Source organism: Melanotaenia boesemani, chromosome 12 (assembly GCF_017639745.1).
Source record: "Melanotaenia boesemani isolate fMelBoe1 chromosome 12, fMelBoe1.pri, whole genome shotgun sequence".
NCBI classification, from domain to species: Eukaryota; Metazoa; Chordata; class Actinopteri; order Atheriniformes; family Melanotaeniidae; genus Melanotaenia; species Melanotaenia boesemani.
This window is the reverse complement of record NC_055693.1, coordinates 3850029-3872169: the sequence shown is the minus strand read 5'-3', so window position 1 is coordinate 3872169 and position 22141 is coordinate 3850029. Positions and strand designations below refer to the sequence as shown.

Below are 22141 nucleotides of genomic sequence, written 5' to 3'. Positions count from 1 at the left end.
GCAACTGCTGAAATTTGTTATGCATTGTGCAGAGAGTGGAAATAATTTTTTGGGATAAAATTTTATTTAAAAAAGTTGAAAATGACCCTCAACAGGAAACTTCAATCTGGAGTTGATGTTTTGGATGATCAGTAGGGAAACTGGAGGTGCTCATTTAGGCTAATGTTCACTTTGTGCTGTTTATTAGATGAGCAGAATGAAGCCCCAGCTGCAGACTGTATAACATCTAGTTTTACAGTAATTAATTCACTAATCATATCTAAAAATGGGTTATTTATTATGACGACCACCTTCTGAGACCTTATTTAATGCTCGGTGAGACTATGTTATATATGTTTTTATGCATTTTTAACATACATGTTCAACAGTATGAGGTGGTACGTAGGGTGGTACCCTCAAAAGTACTGCTGTTGAAACCTGAACAATGGGTATTAATTTGTGCCCTTGCCGTGTGTACCTTATAAAGACCAGTATTGTTAAATTAGGGTACAAGATGACCCCCAGAGGTACAATGCTGGTCTGGAAGAGTACAAATAAAGATCCACAGTTGAGGGTACAGCAGCAGTACCTCTGAAAGTACCACCCCAGTAACAATCTTTTGTACCCCTAAAGGTACAATAAGGTACTTTATCTTCAGGGAGTGTACCAAACATAAATAACTAGAAGCACTCAGCGAGCACAGACCTCCACCAAGCCATTGTCAATGATTGTCGGCATTAGTTTTTGAAATATATGTTCTAATGGCAAAATCCTTATCTCCCTATGGGCAGGTGCAAACCTGGATGGTCACGTGACCATGAACAGCTTGCCAGAGTAACCAAACCCTGCATCGGACCAGTGTCTATGTTAAAGTGCACAACTTCTTCTCATAGTTTTACCTTTTCTCCATTGATTTTTGGTAGAAAATTATCCATGATGTGATAGTTATATTTTCCCCTCAGTGTCATGGCTAGAAAAAGATGCAAGGCGAAGCTAGTGGCAGCAGGACTGAACGAATGTTCTTGTGTTTATCCACTGTCACATTGTGAAGGAGCTGCTAATGAGAAACATTAAAAAACCACCAACAGATGTTTGTTATTGTTACTGTAACCAGACATTTCATGGTATTTTTTGTTTTACTCACCAGTCAAAATGATCTGAACAAACTGCAGAATGTTTCGAAGAACTATTCGAAGGTGGTGTCAGCACTGGCAAGATTGACAGCCGCTAACCAGTTCTCACGTCTTTCAGCATATTTAAAGGAAAGCCTGTTAAAATCAAAGTAAAATCTATGAGGATCGACGCTGAAAATCTGACGGTGTTTTGTTTTCACTGACGTTCCTGGATGTTTGCTCCTGCCCTGCGCCTGTAAAGAACCCTTTAAAAAAATCCTGGATCCAGGCAGCGATACAGATCACCCCCAAAATCTAATCATTTGTTCCTTATTCCATTTCTGAGATTTCCTTAAAATTTATTCAAATTACATCTATAACTTTTTGAGTGATGTTGCTAACAGACCAACGCTGCTGAAAACATCTCTGCCTTGGTGGAGGTAAAAATACTCATTCATGCTAAGTGATGACAACTTTTCAGCTCTGGAATAAGATCTAGCTAATGTTAGCATTTAGCATTAGGCCATGTGGTGTGCATACGTTGTTCTTTACAGCGCAGCGTAGATTCTCTACTGCTGTTTTGTTATTAGCTTTCTGGTCTGTTTTCTGGGTATTCGTGCATCTCTGTGCTCATAAACTGTAGGATTAGGTTTCCCACTCCATGACACAAACAGTGCCACACACTTTTCTTTTAGTCTGTGACACATGCAGAGCTGGGAATCCAAAAAGAAAAATTTATTTTCCCAACACACAGTCTCAACACAAATACTGTGTGGACAAAAGAAAAAGAAGGAGTGGAAGAGAAGAAGACTGGACCTGATGAGTCAAGTTGTCACATTACTGTGAAAGCAAGTTACCCAAAATCTGAAGATCTCCTGAAAAAAAGTCTCTCTCTGGGCGTGGGTTGACCAGCATTAAGTCTGCCATGCTGTAACAACAGCCAAGTTCCTCTCATGGCTGGAGGGCTTATCTGGATATTCATTGATCCTAGAATGCAAATTTAGGATCTGAACTACATCAGGATAAAATAAATCATTGTAATTTGTGCAACCTGTTTCATTCTATCCAAAAACATCCTGTGAGATGCTACAAAAGAAATCATTGATGGTTCATCTTTCTGAATTAGCATGAAGACATGTCTGATCCTTGCGTGTGGTTTGGGTTTGCTGTAGTTTTTCAAAGCTGGAGGATCTGCCCTCTGAGCAGTGGAACCACGCAACTGTCAGGAACGCTCTCAAAGAGCTGCTGAAGGAAATGAACCAAAGCACTCTGGCCAAAGAGTGTCCACTGTCACAGGTAAGAGCTGCTCCCAGATCAACAATTTACTTTAACCCACGTACACAAAGCAGCTGCATGTGTAGATCTCCATCCTGCTCTTGTAGTGTGTGTGATGTGTTTGCATGTTGTGTTTAAATGGGTCTCTGGCAGGGGTGTTGATCGCTACATCAATTGCAAGCATATGTGTGTGGCGGGAGATTCCCTCTCTGCTGCTCCGGCTTGTGTTTCCATGGGTGGCTTCCAGTCATGATTAATGTTTGTCTATTTCTTTTGTGTGTATGTGTGTGTGTGCCATGTGGTCGCGTGAGTCCAAGCATTTCATATTATGCTGGTCATTACTTATCTTTGCTCTCTGTTTCTCTCACAGAGTATGATTTCCTCCATCGTAAATAGCTCCTACTATGCCAACGTCTCCACAGCCAAATGTCAAGAGTTTGGTCGTTGGTACAAGAAGTATAAGAAAATCAAAGGTGAGCACAGCAGACTTTGGTCCAATGGCCTTAAAATGAACAACACCTGGTGTGTTTGTCCGTCCACAACATCTCCCAAAATAACACAAATGAAATAATTTGATGTCAGGATTTAACACTTACAAGCTATTTAAGCTAAATTTAGGTGAAGATATCAAAAGAGCATCCCAGCGATGTGGCATTGCACTCCAATAATGCTAAAAAAAACAGGTTTACAAAAACAAAAGCCAGAGAATTGATTTCTCATCCTCCATCCTTTTTCATGCCAAAATCCTACATTACCTACAATACCACTCTGGAGAAACATAAATGGATCAGGAAAACTTAAACATCTGGGAAAAACACAGCAAAACAAACAAACAAAAAATAAATCTTGACCTCCTTATGGAAGTGTTCTGCATACTGTCATGAGGGTGAGATACAGCCTTTTCCTTCATGTTTACACTTAAAAAAATCATTACCACATTGGTAAACAGCTTTTTCTGGGCCGCTGTCGACTCTGAAAAAGATTTGCAGAAGAGTTTAGTCATCCAGTAAGGAGCTCATGTCTGGTTCCACTGGTCTCATAAGGGAACATAGAATATCTACGTGTCACAATGAAGACGACAAATTTTAAAATAGTAAAAATTCACTTTTCCTCTTTTATAAATGTCGGCATTCTGGCAGCTTAATCCCATGTTTTATGATTTGTAGCACTAGTCTTATCTTTATAATATCGAAACCAAACCCAACATGAGTGTAAATGACAGCAAAGAAAAGTTGCTAGACAGAATTTGAGTGGATAGGACTCAAGCTTCGTTCTGCTTGTTTTTATTATATGAAGCATTTTGTGCTGCTCCTGTATGAAAAGTGTTTTACAAACAAAATTAGGTTTGGTTTGGACCCTCCATTTTTACTCATCAGAGCTGAACGATATTTAGCCTTGATAAAGTAATAAATTTACCCATCTGTGACAGTTTCTCATGACTTAAAATGTTGGCATGTTGCAGCATAACTTTCAAATTTGACCATTTTAGCCTGAATGGTTCAGCAAATCTGTGGCTGCACAGTGTTGTGGTGGTTAGTGCAATCATTAGGCCTCAACTGGGGTCTTTCTGTGTGGAGTTTGCATGTTGCCCCATTCAAGCATGGTTCTCTCAGGTACTCTACCCCCCTCCCACAATCCAAAAACATGCATGTTATGTTAACTGGTGTCTATATTCTCCCTGAACATGAGCATGAGTGTCTGTCTCTCTGTGACGGACTGGTGACCTGTCCATCACCGTTCAATAAGAACAAAACGAGGAAGAAGTTGCATTTCATGTAAACTCTTCGTGGAGCGCTAAATATGAGGACTTCTGTTCTCCTTGAAATATGCAACCCTTTTTTGTAATTTTTGCAATATATTTACAGCATTTGCTTTATAACAAGAAGGCTCATGCATGTTTGCCCATCAGTGGGACTGAACGTTTCCCATACTGAGCCTGATTCTGGCCCATTGACTGTGATTGGTGTAAAACTGCAAAAACTAATCAAGTCTAACAATCTTGTGTGTGGAATTTAAAATGTGTAGATTATCTGGTGCTTTTGGAAGACGATCTTTTGACTTAAACCAATTCAGATATGACTTATGTTGATAAGTATCTTTGTATTAATTTTCCATTACTGCATTTACATTAATCTGATGCTGAATGATGTTAAACTATCAATGATCAATCTAACAGTTTTGTGATGGAACTCCAGTTGACCACAAGAATATGTGTTATGTATTAAAGGTTGTGTAAATGTTGTGTAACATTCAATATCACTGTACAGTGACTGTGTAATGATGTCTTCTTCTACTCAACCACACCAGTAAAGACTATCCCTGAGGAGTAGAGGATGTAGGTGGACAGTTGGTGAGGATGAGTCCTGCAGAGACAACACCTGTCAACATGATCACTCCCCTGACTGTGGCTGTCCTCCAGCTTTCAGTCCTGCAACATGACCCGCATCTCCTTCCTGCTGCTACCACTGATTCTCTGTTTGTTTTGTTGATCAGGTGATTACCTAGAGAAGATGTGGCCTGGACGAGAAACTGCTGACATTAAAAGTAAGCCTTGTGTTTGGTGTCTTCGCTGTACGTTAGTGCCTGTTTAACTGTTAGTGACTCTCTTCTCTTCTCATCTCTTCTCTTCTCTTCTCTTCTCTTCTCTTCTCTTCTCTTCTCTTCTCTTCTCTTCAGTTGAGAGGGACAACATGGCGGACTTCTGCGTGTTGGGTCAGAGACCTCCTCCTCACCTTGCCGGTCTGGCCCAGCTCAGTCACCTGAGTGCTGGAAGTCCCCTCCTGAAAGCTGGGTCCGGAGATCCACAGGCACCATCGCAGCCGCCCCAGCAGCCTCCTCCTCCACAGCAACAACCCTCACCTCATGGGCCCCTCCATCACAGTCCTCCTCTCCGTACGGGGCAGGTGCCTCCTCCTCCCCCACCCCCCCCACCCGGTGCCCTGCAGCCCCTGCTGGGACCAGGTGGGCTGCTCTCCCCTCAACTCTCCCCTCAGCTGGTTCGCCAGCAGCTCGCCATGGCCCACCTCATCAACCAGCAGCTAGCGGTGAGCCGCCTGCTGGCCCATCAACACCCACAAGCCCTCAACCAGCAGTTCCTCAACCACCCACCCATCCCGCGGGGCTCAACTAAAAGTGGAGGCGACCATCCTGGGAGCAACCCGTCGGCTGCTGAAGTCTCCTCTGAAATCTACCAGCAGGTCAGAGACGAGCTGAAGAGAGCCAGCGTTTCTCAGGCCGTGTTCGCCCGCGTCGCTTTTAACCGTACACAGGTAGGAAATCCCCAGAAAGTCAGCAGGCAGGTGGGAAATCAGGGGAAAATGGGGCGCAAGGTGATGCTCACAGGATAGGAAGCCATTAATTACACAGCGGGGGTAAAATTTAAAATTCAGAATGTTACATTCTGGAAATAAAAAGCCGATTATCCTCACTTTCTGTATCTGTATTTGAAAGAACGATATACTGGCGACTCATTTTTCACACTGCCTGATCATGTGTTCACCCCCCCGTGGTATTTTCAGAGGGATTAGTGGAAGCGTTGCGAGGTTGCTTGCTGGGTCATTGAGTCTCCTCCTCCGCCCTCGCAGCAGCACAAACACCTGATGCAGCCAGGCTGTGCTAAGCTGGTAACTGCACGCCCCATTAGATTGATGCGATGGGAGGTGGCTCATAGACCTACTGGTTCAGAGGCCAGGTGTGTTTGAGTCGGTATTGTGTGTCTCTCTTTGTAAGAGCATCCCATCATTTTGGAAATACTATAAATATAAAGTAATTCTTCTTATAAACTTTAAAGAACAAAATCTATTTTAAGGTGTTTGTATGCAAAAATGTCAAACATATCTCGGTCATAGCTTTTTAAATGCGAGAATTAGCTCATTCCTAATTTTAACCGCTTAATCTCTGTTTAATATGCTTTTTTTCGTCTTTTTTCATCTTTTTAAACTTTTTTTTGCAACCAGAATGAGTTTTTACTGCGGAACAGATTTACTTCATCAAGGAGAGCTTAATGGATATGAAGGCTATGAAGCTTTGTAGGTAAAAAAACTCCTCTTGCCATGAGTATTTTTCTTTATCTTTTAATTTGTTTCATGCTGAACTACAGTTAATACTGGAGCTGACAGGGGAAACAAGGGAAGGGGAGAAGAGAGAAAGAAAGAGTAAAACCCAGCAACATCATATGAAAGCTTGCCATGTTGACCATGTTGCTGGGTTTAGTGTTGGGGATTAGGACCATTACATCGGGGTTATAAGACGCCATGTTTGGGACAAATAAACATTCACCATCACCTTAATGGACGTCACTTTTCAAGGTCACAAGAAGTCACATATTTTATTAATTAATTATTAAAATGAAATGAAAATATACATTATTAATCATTATAAAATTTTAATTTGATCTTTTTAACAATTAAATAAAATATTTAATTTCAAATATAAAGTTGCAAAATTATAGCTCACAATTTTATGCATGAACAAACAACTCATTAGGCTTTTTTTTTTTCTAGGGGTCTCAAATGTGCATTAGTCTGGAAGCTCTCAGCTCATTTATGAATATAAACGAGTCCAAACCAAAGCGCCTGTAGATGCCGCAGATAGACTTACAGCCAGTCAGAGCCGGCACTGTGGTCGTACTTTATTAAACTCTCAGGCTGTGATCGGACGGCTTTTGCAAGACTAGGTGGAAACGAGTTTTGTTTTTTTTAGTTGTGTCAAATATTTTGCTTGATGTTTACTATGAAGGAAACTAAGACGAAAGCCCCTCAGTGAGGTTGACAGTACAGATGTGGCTGTGTTTGTGTTGGTCAGGGTTTGCTCTCAGAGATCCTGAGGAAGGAGGAGGACCCTCGCACAGCCTCGCAGTCTCTGCTGGTCAATCTGAAAGCCATGCAGAACTTCCTCATTCTGCCTGAGAGCGAGAGAGACCGAATCTACCAGGAGGAGAGAGAGCGCACCATGAACCCAACAGTTGGCCTTCCTGCTTCCAACTCCTCCAACCCGGGCGCCGCTCGCCTCTCACAGGTTAGTAATCCGATGCAGCGCTGGCTGCATGTCTTTTTTAAACTGCATTGGGATTTTAAAAGGAACTCACAGTGATACATACGTTTGATTATGTCTTTGTGTGTGCATAGAAAGTGTGGGAGAGGAGCCTGGATGACCAGATAACCCCTGATACCTGGGCCTCCATCTGGAAGAACAAGACCAAGATCTCCAACTCTGTGAGTTACCTGCAGTCTTTAACCTCCTTCACAAAGCAAACTCATGAATGATGTCCTAAAAAACATCTTCAAAGCCTCAATATGAGCGAGCTGTAAACATTAAAACAGCATTTGGAAATGTCCCTCCATATGCACAAACCATTCAGCAATGTCACTGATAAGAAGCTCCCTCTGATGCCCATTCGTGGCTCTGGCTGAATTTGTGCTCTGTTCTTATTATGGCTAAGTAAAATTATCTCAGCATCGTTTACACTGAGGGAATGTAAGCGGGCTGGTCTCTACATGTCTCGTGGATGACTTCAAACACTGTGTATACAAGCTCTCTGAGAGCCAATACATGTTCGTTCAAACAGAAACAACAAAAAAAGACAAAAGAGAAGGACTTAATGACTTCGATCTGTAAACAAAAGTCATGTGGAGACGTGCACTACAGATGTCTGTTCTCAGAGCAACTCGGTCTGATCATCAGCTGATAACTCTCCCTCACATGTATGCACTTAGTGGAGGAATCTCATAGCAGCTTCAAGATGTAAATGTTAATCTCGGCGTACAAGTTAAAATATTTATTTTTTTAAATTCCTACTTATTGAGATGATGTGCTGATCCTTTCACCCAGCCGAAGCCTTCAGGCCCGGCAGCGGACATCCCTCTGAAGCTGGAGTCGCTGGTCAACATCACAGCCGGCGTCTACGATGAGATTCAGCAGGAGATGAAGAGAGCGAAGGTGTCCCAGGCTCTGTTCGCCAAGGTGGCCGCCAACAAGAGTCAGGTGAGGGGCCGAGGGGGACAGAGAGGACGTCTAAGTGTAAGGATAACTTTTACTGTTCCAGGTGTTACATTTACTTTTATGAAAAAGTAAAAAGTACCTCTAAGAGTACTTTTATTGCAGCATACTTTTTACTTTTACTTGAATAAATTTGTAAGGAAGAACTGCTACTCGGGCAACACTTAGTCAAGTTTTTACACTTGTTTTTGTTGTTTGGGCGCTGTGAAGATATCATATGATCACAGATCCATGTGGAGGAAAAATCCATGAGTATCATTGTGTGTGTGTGTGTGTAAACTATATAAACTGATTTTGTATTGTATAAATTTATGTTCAAATGCACACACAAATATCTGAAAGTTACAAACACGAAATAAATATAACAAAAATATTTAAATTTTTTCATGTTAAACAGGCTCCTACGCAGATAAAATTGTTAAATCCGTGTGCACCGATCGCCTGTTATGCACAGACAAAACGTCATTTACGCACAGATCGGTTTACATGTGCACATGAGGGTTCGAGACTCATGCGTATATGGTGCATTTAAGTGCTGGTGGAAAGCCGGGTCATTTGGAATTTTGATGCATATGGTAAGCGTATTGATTATAAACACTGTATGTATTTCCATTACTATATTATTACTGTAGATATTGTTATTGTTGGTAGTACAGTTATTATTATTATATAGCTCCATTTTTTAAGGAGATATTGATGTAGCTGTCAGACATTACAATGAACACATGTAAAGTGTGTTTACATATTTATATACATGCTTATGTAAATATTTATATACTACACATACTCACCCTGTCAGACCATATACTATACATATTATTACTTACTGTGTGTGTGCTTCTGCTTACTGCACCTGTGCTGTTGCAACAGAGCAACTTCTCCACTGTGGGACTAATAAAGGTTTTCTAACTCTTCTGTATATGCTGAGTATTGTTATTATCATTATATTACTGTTGTTTCATTATAAGATGATGTAAGGCCTATTGGCCATTTTAATAATGACTGTGACTATAATTTTTACATTGTTGTGATTTTCTGGGGTGGGATTAGATAAGCTCATTCTTGCTCCCACTCCTTTTGAACAGGGTCATTTAGTTATGTTCATTTCCTTTTTTTGGGTTGATTTCCCTTTTAACTCTAGTTTTAGCCTTTATGTTAAAAAAGATAGATGAAATAACTTCAAATGAGAATCAGGTAAAATTCCACATGACCCAGCTTCCCACCAGCATTTAAACACACCATGCACGCACAAGACTGAGTCTCCGAACTCTTTGTTTACATGTAAACTGATCTGTGTGTAAATGCAGTTTTGTCTGTGCGTACTGGGCGATCCTTCCACGCATATTTAAAGATTTGTCTGCGTAGGAGCTTTTTTAAACATAAAACTATTAGATGTGTGAGATTGAAGGTAAAAGAAAATGTGGAAAATATCAATGTCTGTGCATTTTTGTAAATTGTGCGTGTGCAGATTTTTTTAGTGTGTAATTTCTAGATATTTGTGTGTGCATTTGAACATACATTTGCAAATACCCAACGTTACACATAAATTAGTTTATACACAGTAGTTAACAAACACACACGATTTTCTCTCCATAGATCTGAGGATGAGGGTGATGAAGGTAAACTACTTTGCTGGTCTACCTTTACATGACTGATTAGTAACCAGATATTTTCAACTAAACTAGTTTGTTCTGACTCGTGAAACGGTTCATGTGGAGACGTTATTCTTCAGAGGTCTGTCATCAGCATGATTTTCTGGTTTTAATGTCTTAAAAGAAGTAGGTCATCTGGAGCTGCTGTCGCTTCACTCAAAACTGCAGGTTTGACACTCAGATTGAGTTTGATGTTGACAGACCATGAAAAATCTGAGATATGATAGTTTCCATTTCATAGTACAATAATTATCTTAGTGTTTGTACACATGCTGCATCAGCTAATCAGACCACGGTGAATTTCTATGGAGGAATGAATTAGTGTTAGCTACCAGCTATCACAAATTATCAGTGATCAAGATGGTTTTGATAACTTATCTGCTAACATACTTTTTAAAACCAAACAGTTACTCAGTACTTCAACATATGTTTTTACTTTTCCTGAGTTCAGTGTTTGGCCACTCTGCTGCACCTCATAGCAGGTTTTATTCTGCTCTGTCATGCTGATTGTTCTTGAGTTACTCACCCAGTTTAGTTTTTCTCAGACATACTTTATGAATGCCTTCTCTTGAATGTAATCAAATGAGATGGAACTTGGTTTGTGGAGCTAAAAGTGCCCCAAAAAACACATGTGAAAAACCCCAACAGTGGCATTTCGGTCCAGAATTACTGGAGAAAATCCACAATCTTTGTTCTGACCAGTTTCATGCAGAAGCTATTTGATTTTTACCAAACTGAAACCACATCAGTGCACTGAGGGAACCCTGCAAAGGACACACTGAGTTTTGCAAATGTCCAGAGAGCTGAGTGCCATCCAGTGTCATATCGAAGGCTGACATTTCTGTGGTGGGTATCTGAACCGTGGAAGCTCACAGCAAAACAATCTATATGGGTACGTTACAGAGAAAAAAATCTAAAAATTTGGTTTGGATGATTTTTTCCTTCAATATTTCTACTGTTGATGGAACGAAGGTTAAACTGTTAAACGAAGGTTTTGATATGCAGGGTAGCAGACATTCAGGTGCTCAGTGAGCCACTGTTAACAGCTGTGGATGCAGCATAACTGATTGTACATTTAATTAAAGATGATGTTTATTTTTATCAGTTTTCTCCTGTTTATTAGAGCAGTTTTTAAATTGAGTGCAGCAGCATTGAGAAATCTTTTTTATTTATTTATTTATTTATTCACTCAGTTTATAATACAATACATATAATACATATAATACAATATAATACAATATAATACAATATAATACAATACTTTTTTGCAATAAATTTTGCAATGTTTTTAAGCTTTTTAAAAAAAATTAATTGTTTTAATTAATGTAATTAATAAATGTACTTATTTTTGTGTAGTGAAATTACATAAAAATAAATACATACAATAAACACATTATTTAAGAAAAACAACCGTTTTTTTGTTTTCTTTGGTTTTGTTTTTTTGCCATTTAAAGCATTGGAAATTCAAGAATATAAGTAAAAAAAAGTCTTTTAAGTAATAAACAAAAGTTTTTTGTTTTCTTTTAAGTACTTATGAGAAGTCAGTATCTTACCTGCAGCAGATGACAGTCAGAGAAAACTCAGTTTATAGAAACTTTTCTGATGGCAGAGCTAACGCTACAAAACTGCTCATCACAGAGATGCCAGTAAAATTACATTTTCATCATCTAACAACAAATAAGAACACTACTTCCACTTTGCCTCAGACACGTGTGGAGACTTTCTAAACTGTAGAGTTTTGTGGAAAATGTGAAAACATGTTGCTCAGACACAGTCTGCGTAACCAGCATGTAAATATCCACATCTGAGCTTTCATGGAAAAGATATAAAATATTTTAGGTTTTAGCTGTTCAGAAAGGAAAAACTAAGCTTTTTTTTCTTTAGCTTAGCTTAACTAAGAATAGCCTACTTATGACTGCCTGGTGCAACTAATAGACTGAATATTCATACTAATACTACAGATAGCTACTAAAAAACTGAAATCTCTATAAAAATCTAAATAATTGAGGCCAAAGAAAAGCTAAAGAGCAAAGAATCTAATATGAAACAGCAGTGATCAGACAGAATGAGGCAGAATTCACTGGGACTGGTTGAATTTTCATCCATTGCAACTTCCTGTAACGTCTGCAGGTCACCTGACCTGATCTCCTCATACACGGTAGCTTAAAATGACCGGGGGCAGCAGCATGTGGCTAAGCCACAACATGTGGAGACGCATGTATACAGTATGTGCATGGCCTTTGTGTTTGTGTGTGTGTGGTGAGCGCTGTCCCACAGGTTTGGAGGGGGGACATGGGGATTCTGGGGGTGGTGGGTGGTCACAGCTCACTGCACACATCTGCTGCAGCTGGCCACCAGGACAAAGCGAAGGGGAGAGAGATGATCAGGCTATTAGCGGCGCGAGCTGCCGGAGGAGGCTGGCTGAACACAACAGCTGGTGTCACAAACCAAAGCAGTCTACCAGATATAATTGAATCTTCATCTTCCCTGTCCATCATCCTCGTCAAACCTCCTGCAACTTTCTCACTGGATTTAAAGCAACGTCCTCCTTCAGTCCTTATTGTTCCCCTTCTTTTCTAAGAGTCATTAGATGTTTTGAGGCATCACTTCTATACCTAAGCTCCTCCTCCTCTGCAGGGTTGGCTGTGCGAGCTGCTCAGGTGGAAGGAGAACCCCAGCCCGGAGAACCGAACTCTGTGGGACAACCTGTGCACCATACGGAGGTTCCTGACCCTGCCCCAGGCCGACAGAGACCTGGCGTATGAGGAGGAGTCCCGCCACCATCACAGCGAGAGGCTGCACACCGTCCTCCACCTGCCGCAGGACACACAGGTAAGAGTTGGCTGCGACCTGCACAGGTGTGGCCGTTTTCATTCAGACACCAGGTCAAAGATTTCCTCATCCTGTTACACTTACACCTTCAGAGCTAGTAGTGAATAACATCTCTGACATTCTGAAGTCTAGCTTTGACAACTGGATCCTACTTTTCTATCAACATAGATGAAATTCAGGATACGACGTTTGTATTTCAGTCACAATGTTTTAAAATACTGAGCTTGTTCCCAGAGCAAAGTCCACTGACTGCGTCCACCCTCACACACCACATCTGTCATTATGATGTACGCGTATGTATTTCCTCAGAGTGCCCGCTGCCGTTTGATCTCGTTGTGTGTGCACATGTGTTTGTGTGTCCCTGCGTGCCCCTCAGGAACGAAGAGTAAACAGTGTTGCTGGGTGGTGTGGCATCAGAGGAAATGCCCCATTAGTTTCTGAGGAGGGTGGTGAGGGGCTGAAGGAGATCGATGCAGGAAACCCTCCCACTGATTCACTCTCTCTGCCTTTGTGTCTTCATAACAGTTGTTCTGAAGAATTTCTGGAAGTATGATATTAGAAATAAATAATGAACTAAATCTGTGTTTGGTTAAAACAGGAGGCTAACAGTTAAAGTGACATAATGTAAAAAAGAAAATCTACTCTTCCATGGTGTTTATTTTTATCTCCACCCACAACTTTGCATCATACTACATTCAAAGTACGGTAGATATGGGAACTCTTTTTTTTTTTTAGCTTTTCATGTTATATATGCAAAAAATATCTAATGCGTTATTGAACAGTTCACCTAAAACGCTTTTAGAAATTAGCTGATGGAAAACTTTATTTATTTATTTATTTTAATTGCCAGCTAGAAGCTGGAAAGTCCCATGTCCCATTGTTACTGAATGCAGAGTAAGAGAGTGCACAGCGTGTACATGTAAACTAATTTGTGTATAAATGCAGTTTTGCCTGTGCATACAAGGTGATTCGTGCACACGTATTTAATGATTTTTATGCTTAGAAGCCTTTTTCAACATAAACCTCTTAGATTTGTGAGGTTTAAGGTATAATATTTGTAAACTATCAATGTTTGTGCATCTTTTGTAATTTGTGCGTGTGCAGATTTATTTTATGTTAGTAATTTCTAGATATTGGTGCATGCATTTGAACATACATTTGCAAATACCCAAAGTAACACATAAATTAGTTTATACAGTTTACAGATCATGTATTACACACACAATGGTACCGAGTCAATTTTTCTTCTCCATAGTTTTTAGACTTATAATATAGTCCACTTATAGTCTGACCAAACAGGCTGCTGACTGGAGACTGATGCTAACTGATGCTAAAGGTCACAGACAGACAGTCTGAACCAGGCCTGGATGGGACAAAAAGTCAGAAGTCACACTCACTCAGGCGGTCCTAATTCATATACTGCAAACATATGCTCACATGCAAGTACACACACACATGCATATCTCCGTCTCTCATCAAAAGACTCATGTATTTATTTCTTTTTATAAACACAAGAGTCTCAGTACATCATTATTCATCTCATGTTATGTTAGTCTCAAACAACACAATTGTGTCATTTTATCAGCAAATGATTTAAATGCCAGATTACCATAAATATGTTAACATCAGTATTCGCTGCAACAGTATAAACAAGAAGTGGTCAACAGCAGCTTCACCTGATGTGATTCTACTAGCATTAGAAAATGACAGATAAGAGACTGTCCAACCTTAAGCTTCTTCATACATGGAGAATCTCATCATGTTATGTTCAGATAAAAATCTGCAGCTTGTAACCCACCAGCCATCTCTCCTCCATCACTCATTCATTAAAGACTAAACCCACGCGATGTCTCTGCTGCTGCCGATTTGAAAGCTTCAGAAATTTTCTGACACTTGCCTCCTCCTCATCCGTCTTCCCCCTTTCATCTTTTTATTCCGAGTCCATTTCGCCACCACATTTCTCTGCATTTCAGCTGTTCCGCCTCTGCACGCTTTGCTCGTGTCGAAATATTACTGACATTTTGATCAATCGCCATTATTAGTGACACCTTACAAGTACAAATAATGTCGTCTGTGCACAGGTGTCTAGGTGCCGGGTGGACCCATCAGCCACACCGATGTGATGCACCTTGATTTTATTATTACTATTTTCTTTGACAAGCAGGCCAGTCAGGCCACTGTCAGGTCCAGGCCACCGGGAATTGTCCTGCGTCTCCCGTGGGCCAGTCCAGGCCTGGTCTGAACTCACTTCTTGGCTTCAATCCAGTTTAAGGTTTTTGTGACCACCAGCCATCCACTGCAAGCCATTAGAGTTCCATATGTTCTAAATTAAAAACAGGCAAATATTCAAACTTCCCATTTCCTACACCTCACTAATCATTCATGGCTCGTTTGGAGGTTCCAGTTTTTTGGGGGTTTTAATTTCTGTCAGAGCTTTGTGTGAAGGGCTGATGGGAGGAAGCTGTGGTGGCACCATTCACACATTCTTCTGCTCCTCAAAAAAAAAGTTCACCCTAAAAATGTCCATGTTGTACCCCTCCGCCCCCCTCCTAAGACACTGTGGTGAAGCACTTGTGATTTATTAATGGAGAAATGAGGTGTGTGTGTTAGCGTTGCTGTGTTCAGACACCCCCACCAACCTCAGGCTCCAGCCAGCCTGCCACCACAGACCCCACATGTGTCCCATCTGCCACACATACACAGCCTCATGATAAGTCGCTGATGTGAGTGCTCCTTTATGTTCGGACAATGAGATCTGGTCTCTGAAATGGCAACAAGCAGCCACAGATACACATGAAAAGTGAAAGCGGTGCACATGTGATGTGTGTGTTTGGATGGAGGCATTTCTGCATGTCGGGGGCTCTTGGAAGGTCTATTAAGTCTGCAGGTGTGTGTGTGTGCGCAGCATCACATTTGTTCATGAGCGACGTGGCCCTGGCGCTCGCTCCACAGCTCTCCTGCAGTTAAGTGCGTCCCACAGCTAATTTGGCAGAGTCTGCCCTTATAAATTATTTCTTTATTGTTTTTGCTAAATTGATTTCTGCTGCTAGTCGGGTGTTTTTGTGTGTGCGTGTATGACCGCTCACTGTGGCCGAGACCCCAGGAGTGGTGGACTAGAACAAGAAGTAACAGCTGCTGTACCCTCCTCCACCTTCACTAAGTTTTACCTGAAGGAGCTTCAAAAGGTGCTTATTCATGATTCAATTTTAGTGTCCGTAAACATTCAGATGCTCGGCTCAGAATTTGGTGGAAACATCATGAAAACATGGATCCATCCTGCCTTGGATCAACGCTTCAGGCTGCTGCTGGTGTAAGGGGGGGGGGGGGGTTCTTGGCCCACTTTGGGCCCCTTGAACCAGCACAGCCTACCTGAGTATTGTTGCTGACCATGTCCATCCCTTTATGACCACAGTGGAGCATCTTCTGATGCTACTTCCAGCAGGATAATGCACCATGTCACAAAGCTCAGATCATCTCCAGCTGCTTTCTAGAACATGACGATGAGTTCACTGGACTCCAACGGCTTCCACAGTCACCAGATCTCAGTCCAGTAGAGCAGCTTTGGGATGTGGTGGAACGGGAGATTCTCATCATGGAAGCAGCCGACAAACCTGCAGCAACTGTGTGATGCTGTCATGTCAATATGGAGAAAAACCTCTGAGGAAGGTTTCCACCACCTGCTTCCATCTATCACACCAAGAATGAAGGCAGTTCTGGAGAAAAAGGGGTTTATTAGGGAGATTTTTCTGGTCCATTCAGCTCAAAAGACCCAGTTGACTGTATTCATTACCAGGAACTAACCGCCTCCCTGCTGCCAATCAGAATCAAGTATGCACTCAGACCATAACACAATGATAAATATTGTCTCATCAGAATATTACAAACTATTAACTATTTATAAACATTTTATAAATACATAAATGAGGTTGAGTGAAAGGTTTCTTACTGAATCTTTCATAAACAAAATATATATGATTTCTAATGTGAAGTTAAAGAGATGCAGTCAAAACTACGTTGACAGATTAGCTGATGACTTGAACTGTGAAATTGCTGTTTGGCATTTATTTCTGGATTATTTAACCCTGATCATGTTGCATATGGAGACTAAATGTGGAAGGTTGGCAGCAGAAAAAAGAAATCAACTCATTCTACGTGAAAAGACAGACATCGTTGAGAAGCTGGTGACGCTTGTGATCAGTGCTGCACTGGGTTGGTCACACTGCCACAAATAAATGTCTAAGTAGTGAAAACAGAGTGAACCAGTGGGCTGGTGGAAACCTGAACGGGGTGTCAGATCTCTGATATTACAGCGTCACAGGTCATGACTGATGCTGTCGTCCATGATAGAATTGGGAGACGCTCTTGTTTCAGGTCCCAATGTCGACCAGATCCATTAATCTGGCTTTGAAACCACCTATATACTTTACTGAACTATGACCACAATGCACACTTTTTATTTCTGTCTGTATATCTCTAATGATTTAACATGACAGATGATTAACAAAGCTATTAAAATGTTTTACAAGACGACTCATTACAGTTTATTGTGGGGCGGCTGCTCAGCAGGTTCGATGGACTTTAACTGGGTGGAGGCTGTAAATGAAATTCACTTCCTAATAGTAGATAAGATGGTTTGATTATATTTTTCTAAAATTTGCAGTAATTTTATGTTTTTATACTTTTTTTTATACAGCTTTGCAAAGCAGATGATAAAAAAGGGAGATTCAGTTGACTCAGACACAAACAATGTAAATTTTCTGTTAGCAATTTTTTTACGTTTGTAAATACTTGTCTTATTCAGTCACCACCCCCCCTAAAATGCTAGTGAGTTTCATCAGTAAATTATGAAGAATGTAAAGTAATGAAAAGCCCATTTGAGTAATAACATGTAGATTTAACCTTTAAAATCAAGCCATTTTTGTTCTTTTATATGCACCTGGTTATAAAAATGCATGTAGAATTCTAGTCAGCATGCAAACATGATGTTTTCATGTCTGCATGACAGCCTCAGTTGATGTCAAAATGAATGTATGAATAGATGTAGCAGCATAAAGGCCGACCAGAAGAAGAAAGCAGAATTTATTACTAACAGAACTTTGTAGAAATAACACACAGATCAACAGTGACCAAGCCTTTTCTCATCTGCACATCATTCTCTCAAGTCTTCAGGAGAAAAAATATTGGCACTGAAACAAACACACAACAGAAACTATTTCCATGTTTCCACTTTTTCCTCATTTCCAGTTATTCCTGCTACTATTTACCTGCTATCCTCACTAAACCAACTCCAGCTCAGCTGCTTTGTGGCGCCACCGTGCATCAGAAACGTCTTCTTGGCTTTATTCCAGCCATAGAGGAGCATTATTTTTCTTCTTTTCACACACACATAGAACTTTCTGCTCACTGGTTGATCTTTGGCTGCTCCTGATTGGACGTCACCATCAATCTAAGCTCTCTGATTGGTGGAAAGTCTGACAGGAAGTGGCTTCATCATCATGTCCAGGTCAAAATAGAGGTCTCTTAGCAGCATAGTAGTGATGGTGATGTTTTTATGGTGAAAATGTGATAATAATGCTGATTTCATGAATCATTGTAGATTTACCAGATAGAGTCTCTGGATAAACACTGTTTTGTGGCTGGATTGTAAACCTTTTGCACAGGGTATAAATGTTTGGAAAACTTCCATAGATGACTTAAAGGGTAAACTATCCATCACAATTTACCCCACAGAGTTACACACTACAGCTCCTGAGACGCTGGTAAAGATAAAAGTGATAGCATTCGAATGCTGGTAAGCTAGTGGAGCTTTAAGGGTTAATATTTCCTCATGGCTTCATTCAGATAAACTTAAGACAGAACACACAAAACTGGACAGTAAGTTAAGTTGAATATGACACCAAACACATTTTGGAGTCATAGCATTATTTTTACTGTGTATAGGAGCAGCTCAGCCACTTAATGCTTAAATCTATTTATAATTATATGAAACTAAATAAATAAAGCAAAAAATTTAATAATAAATGTATACCTAAAAACACTTAAGACATAAAACATAGATACATATAAATACATACATAAGAGTATATAAAAACAAATAAATAAAATAAATTTATTAGGTAGACATAAATAAATAAAAAGGAAGGAAGCGGTTTGTAGCAAATGTATGACAGTAGGCATGAGGGGGTTAAAAACATTGTTTTTTTCAGTGTAATAAAAGACTTTGGCTGCTTCTTCTGGAGGGCTTTATCGGGCTCACGGCAACAAGCATAGTTATTGTCAGCAGGAGAAAAACGTTAATCACGTCACATGAAGATGCCATTTCCTCTAGGGATGTGCGATACCAACATTTTTCCTTTATTTTTAGTTTATGGTACATTTTAATTGATACCAATATCGATATCAATATCGATACTTCTTCCCTTAAAGGAAAATCACAATTCTACAGTGTGCATTAATATCTTCGTTAAAACAAAACATCATTGCAAGTGCAATACAGAATATAAATAAAACTCAAGAACATCAATACTTGAAAGAAATTCTTTTAAAATAAAAATAACTGATAGGATGAGTAAATTAAACAAAAAAGGATAGAAAAATAATTTAAAATGATAAAATAATTAAACTTCAGATTAATATAAGATTATTCACATTTATTTAATGTAAAATAAAAAATATGTAAAAGTAAGAAGATGAATATAATAAAACATAATGTGCAATAACCTGCATTAAACTTGTAAAATACCAAGCAAAACCTCATCATCACAGTAGCAGCAGCCTCATGACATCTGATAGGCGACTGTAATCATGTGACACAGAAGGAATACACTGTGGCTTCGTGTACAATTTCACTGTCTAAAACTCTCAAAAGTCTAAACAAATAGCATGTTTTGTATCAGCAGAGTGGTATCTTGACACTCAAAAACATTCCGAATATGATATTTTAACTGATTTCAAAGCATCGACTTCAGAGTATCGATCCGCTCATCCCTAGTTTCCACCATCACCTCGCTGCCAACAGAAAGTTTTAATCAGTTCATGGTTGCTCTGACATTGTCAAAGATTCATGTAGCATGAAAGAATAAGAAGGTAAAACCATGTAGTTATTTCATTCAGCTAATAACACGAAATATTGGATTCCCCTTGAAAATAATAAATTACAGTCGACAGCTGGCATGTGTTAATGTGACCTCAGCAAATATCATTATGGATGGATACCAAACATTTGGAAAAGCCAACAAAAATTCACTTTTAAGCTCATCTGCTCAGCTGTGTATCTTTCAACAGGCAACAATAACAAGGAAGTGACTCTTTTTGACCCTTAGAGGAAAAAACTATTTACCTTAATGCCACATTTAAACATTTAATAGCTGGTTGTATAAACATGTTTTTTTCTGTGTGGTTGTTCATGGTTACAATATTTCTCACTAGATTCATCCTCCTTAAATCAAGTTATGTCTGTATATCTGCTTCTATTTCAGTCATTAAACTGTAAATGACATGTTTATACTTTTTAAAGTTAGTCATTGAACCTACGTTTTTAATCTCCCTCATTAAACATTGAATTATTCAGAAGTACATCAAAAGAAAGACATGTTTTTTTCTGAAAAAAAGGCACATTTTAAATTTGGAGAAGGAGCATTAAAAAGCTGTTTTGGGAGGAAGTCACTGCCTCCGTCTGTTTTGTCCCGGTGGCCTCTCCTCCACTGCTGCAGGGTGGAGGCTGGGCTTTCTGGTCAACCACAATTAAGTTAATTGTTTAATTGCAGATAAATGGAATGAATACCACACACAGTGTGAGCGAATAAAAGATGCAGTAATGCAAGCATGTGCATGTGAGCACACGTACGACCACAGCACACATAAACAGGCTAAATGACATTATGTGTGTGCAGCTTTTCATCAAAGAAACATTATTTTACTAAAATAAAAAAGGGAAATGTGCTGTGACTCATCTGCTCCAAGAGACTGGATCCAGTCCCCACAAATCTCAACCACACACTAGTTTAAATAAAGAAAAGACAAAGACTGAGAGAGGCAGGCAGACAGATGGACAGAGACAGACAACACACAAAGACAAACCAAAGCTCTTTTCAGAGAGTAAACACGTTGGTTCAGATAAAGACTGATCAAAAAAACTATGCATTTTTCTGTCAGAAAGCAGCTGTTAAAGAGCCAGTGATGAGCTGCAGGTATTTGTATCTGCAGCTGCTGGAGAACCTCTGCATGCAGGACACCCCAGAGACCCCAGAGAAATTGTGCAAGAAGCTGTATTTAGGCCACTGTTAACCTAAGCTCACAGAGACATGTTTGCAGTGGGCTCAGAAACATATGAAGAGCATTTTCAAACAGCTTTATTCAATGACAAATGCTGTACTACACTGGATGGTCCAAATAGATAGAGTCTGGATGGTTGGTGGATGGCCACCATGTCCCAACAAGGCTGCCACACCAGCAAGGTGGTGGTGGAGTGATGGTTTGGGCTGGAGTAATGGAAAGAGAGATGGTAGGCCCCTTTAGGATGGCCTCTGCAAAATCCATTCAGTTTTTTGACCATTTCCTTCTGTGGTATAAAAGAATACATTCCTTCTGCAGTAGAGACAACACTCCATCCCATGATGCAGAAATACCAGCAGAATCTTTGACTTCTGTTGGTATAAAGGGAGAAAAACTCACAGTGGGCCACCATCATCATTATTATTATTATTAACCTAAATTATTTTTGACAGCAAAAATCATATTCACTGTCAATTTACATATTAATTGTGGGGAAATTAACAAAAATAACAAACGCAGAATAATTTTAAACACATTGTACAACGTGAGACTGGGTTAAAACTGTAGAGGGAGCAATGAGTGGAAAACCCAACCCACTTTGGAGCCCTATAGCTTAGGCATACATTTGCATAGAAACTTCATTCAAAGTTTTAGGTCCTGAAAGATAAAACTTTGACTGGTTGAAAAGGCATTTTAATGTCTTTTACGGTTCAAACACAGTCGCAGTTTAAGTTTGATGAAAATTCAGAAATCACTGTCAGATTTCTGGCCTCAAATTATTCAGAAAATTTCTCAAAAAAAATTCTCTCTTGCTCACAGTTTCTGATGTACATACACAATTTGTATATTAAAAACAGTGCTGGGCAACTATTAAAGTTTTTATTTGTGATTAATCGCATGACATGTTGCGATTAATCGCACTGTTATGCGTAAAATGTCTCTTTTCTTTAAAAGAAGGCCTACTGCTATATGAAGAAAATGCAGTAAACTTTGGTTTTCAAATACAACATCAGGGTCTCC

The 22141-nt window shown here is 39.8% G+C and overlaps 1 protein-coding gene across 3 annotated transcripts in view; it reads left to right on the top strand.

Moving 5' to 3' along the window:
- satb2 (SATB homeobox 2) overlaps nt 1–22141 on the top strand; it is a 66745-nt gene that overhangs the window by 32253 nt on the left and 12351 nt on the right. For 2 of the 3 annotated variants that reach the window (XM_042002600.1, XM_042002599.1), the window contains exons 5-12: nt 2264–2387; nt 2737–2839; nt 4860–4910; nt 5043–5635; nt 7170–7382; nt 7493–7579; nt 8196–8348; nt 12653–12847. In XM_042002600.1, coding sequence (XP_041858534.1) covers nt 2264–2387; nt 2737–2839; nt 4860–4910; nt 5043–5635; nt 7170–7382; nt 7493–7579; nt 8196–8348; nt 12653–12847 — 1519 coding nt within the window. The remainder of the gene's footprint in view (nt 1–2263; nt 2388–2736; nt 2840–4859; nt 4911–5042; nt 5636–7169; nt 7383–7492; nt 7580–8195; nt 8349–12652; nt 12848–22141) is intronic. The other variant, XM_042002601.1, reaches the window with a different exon arrangement.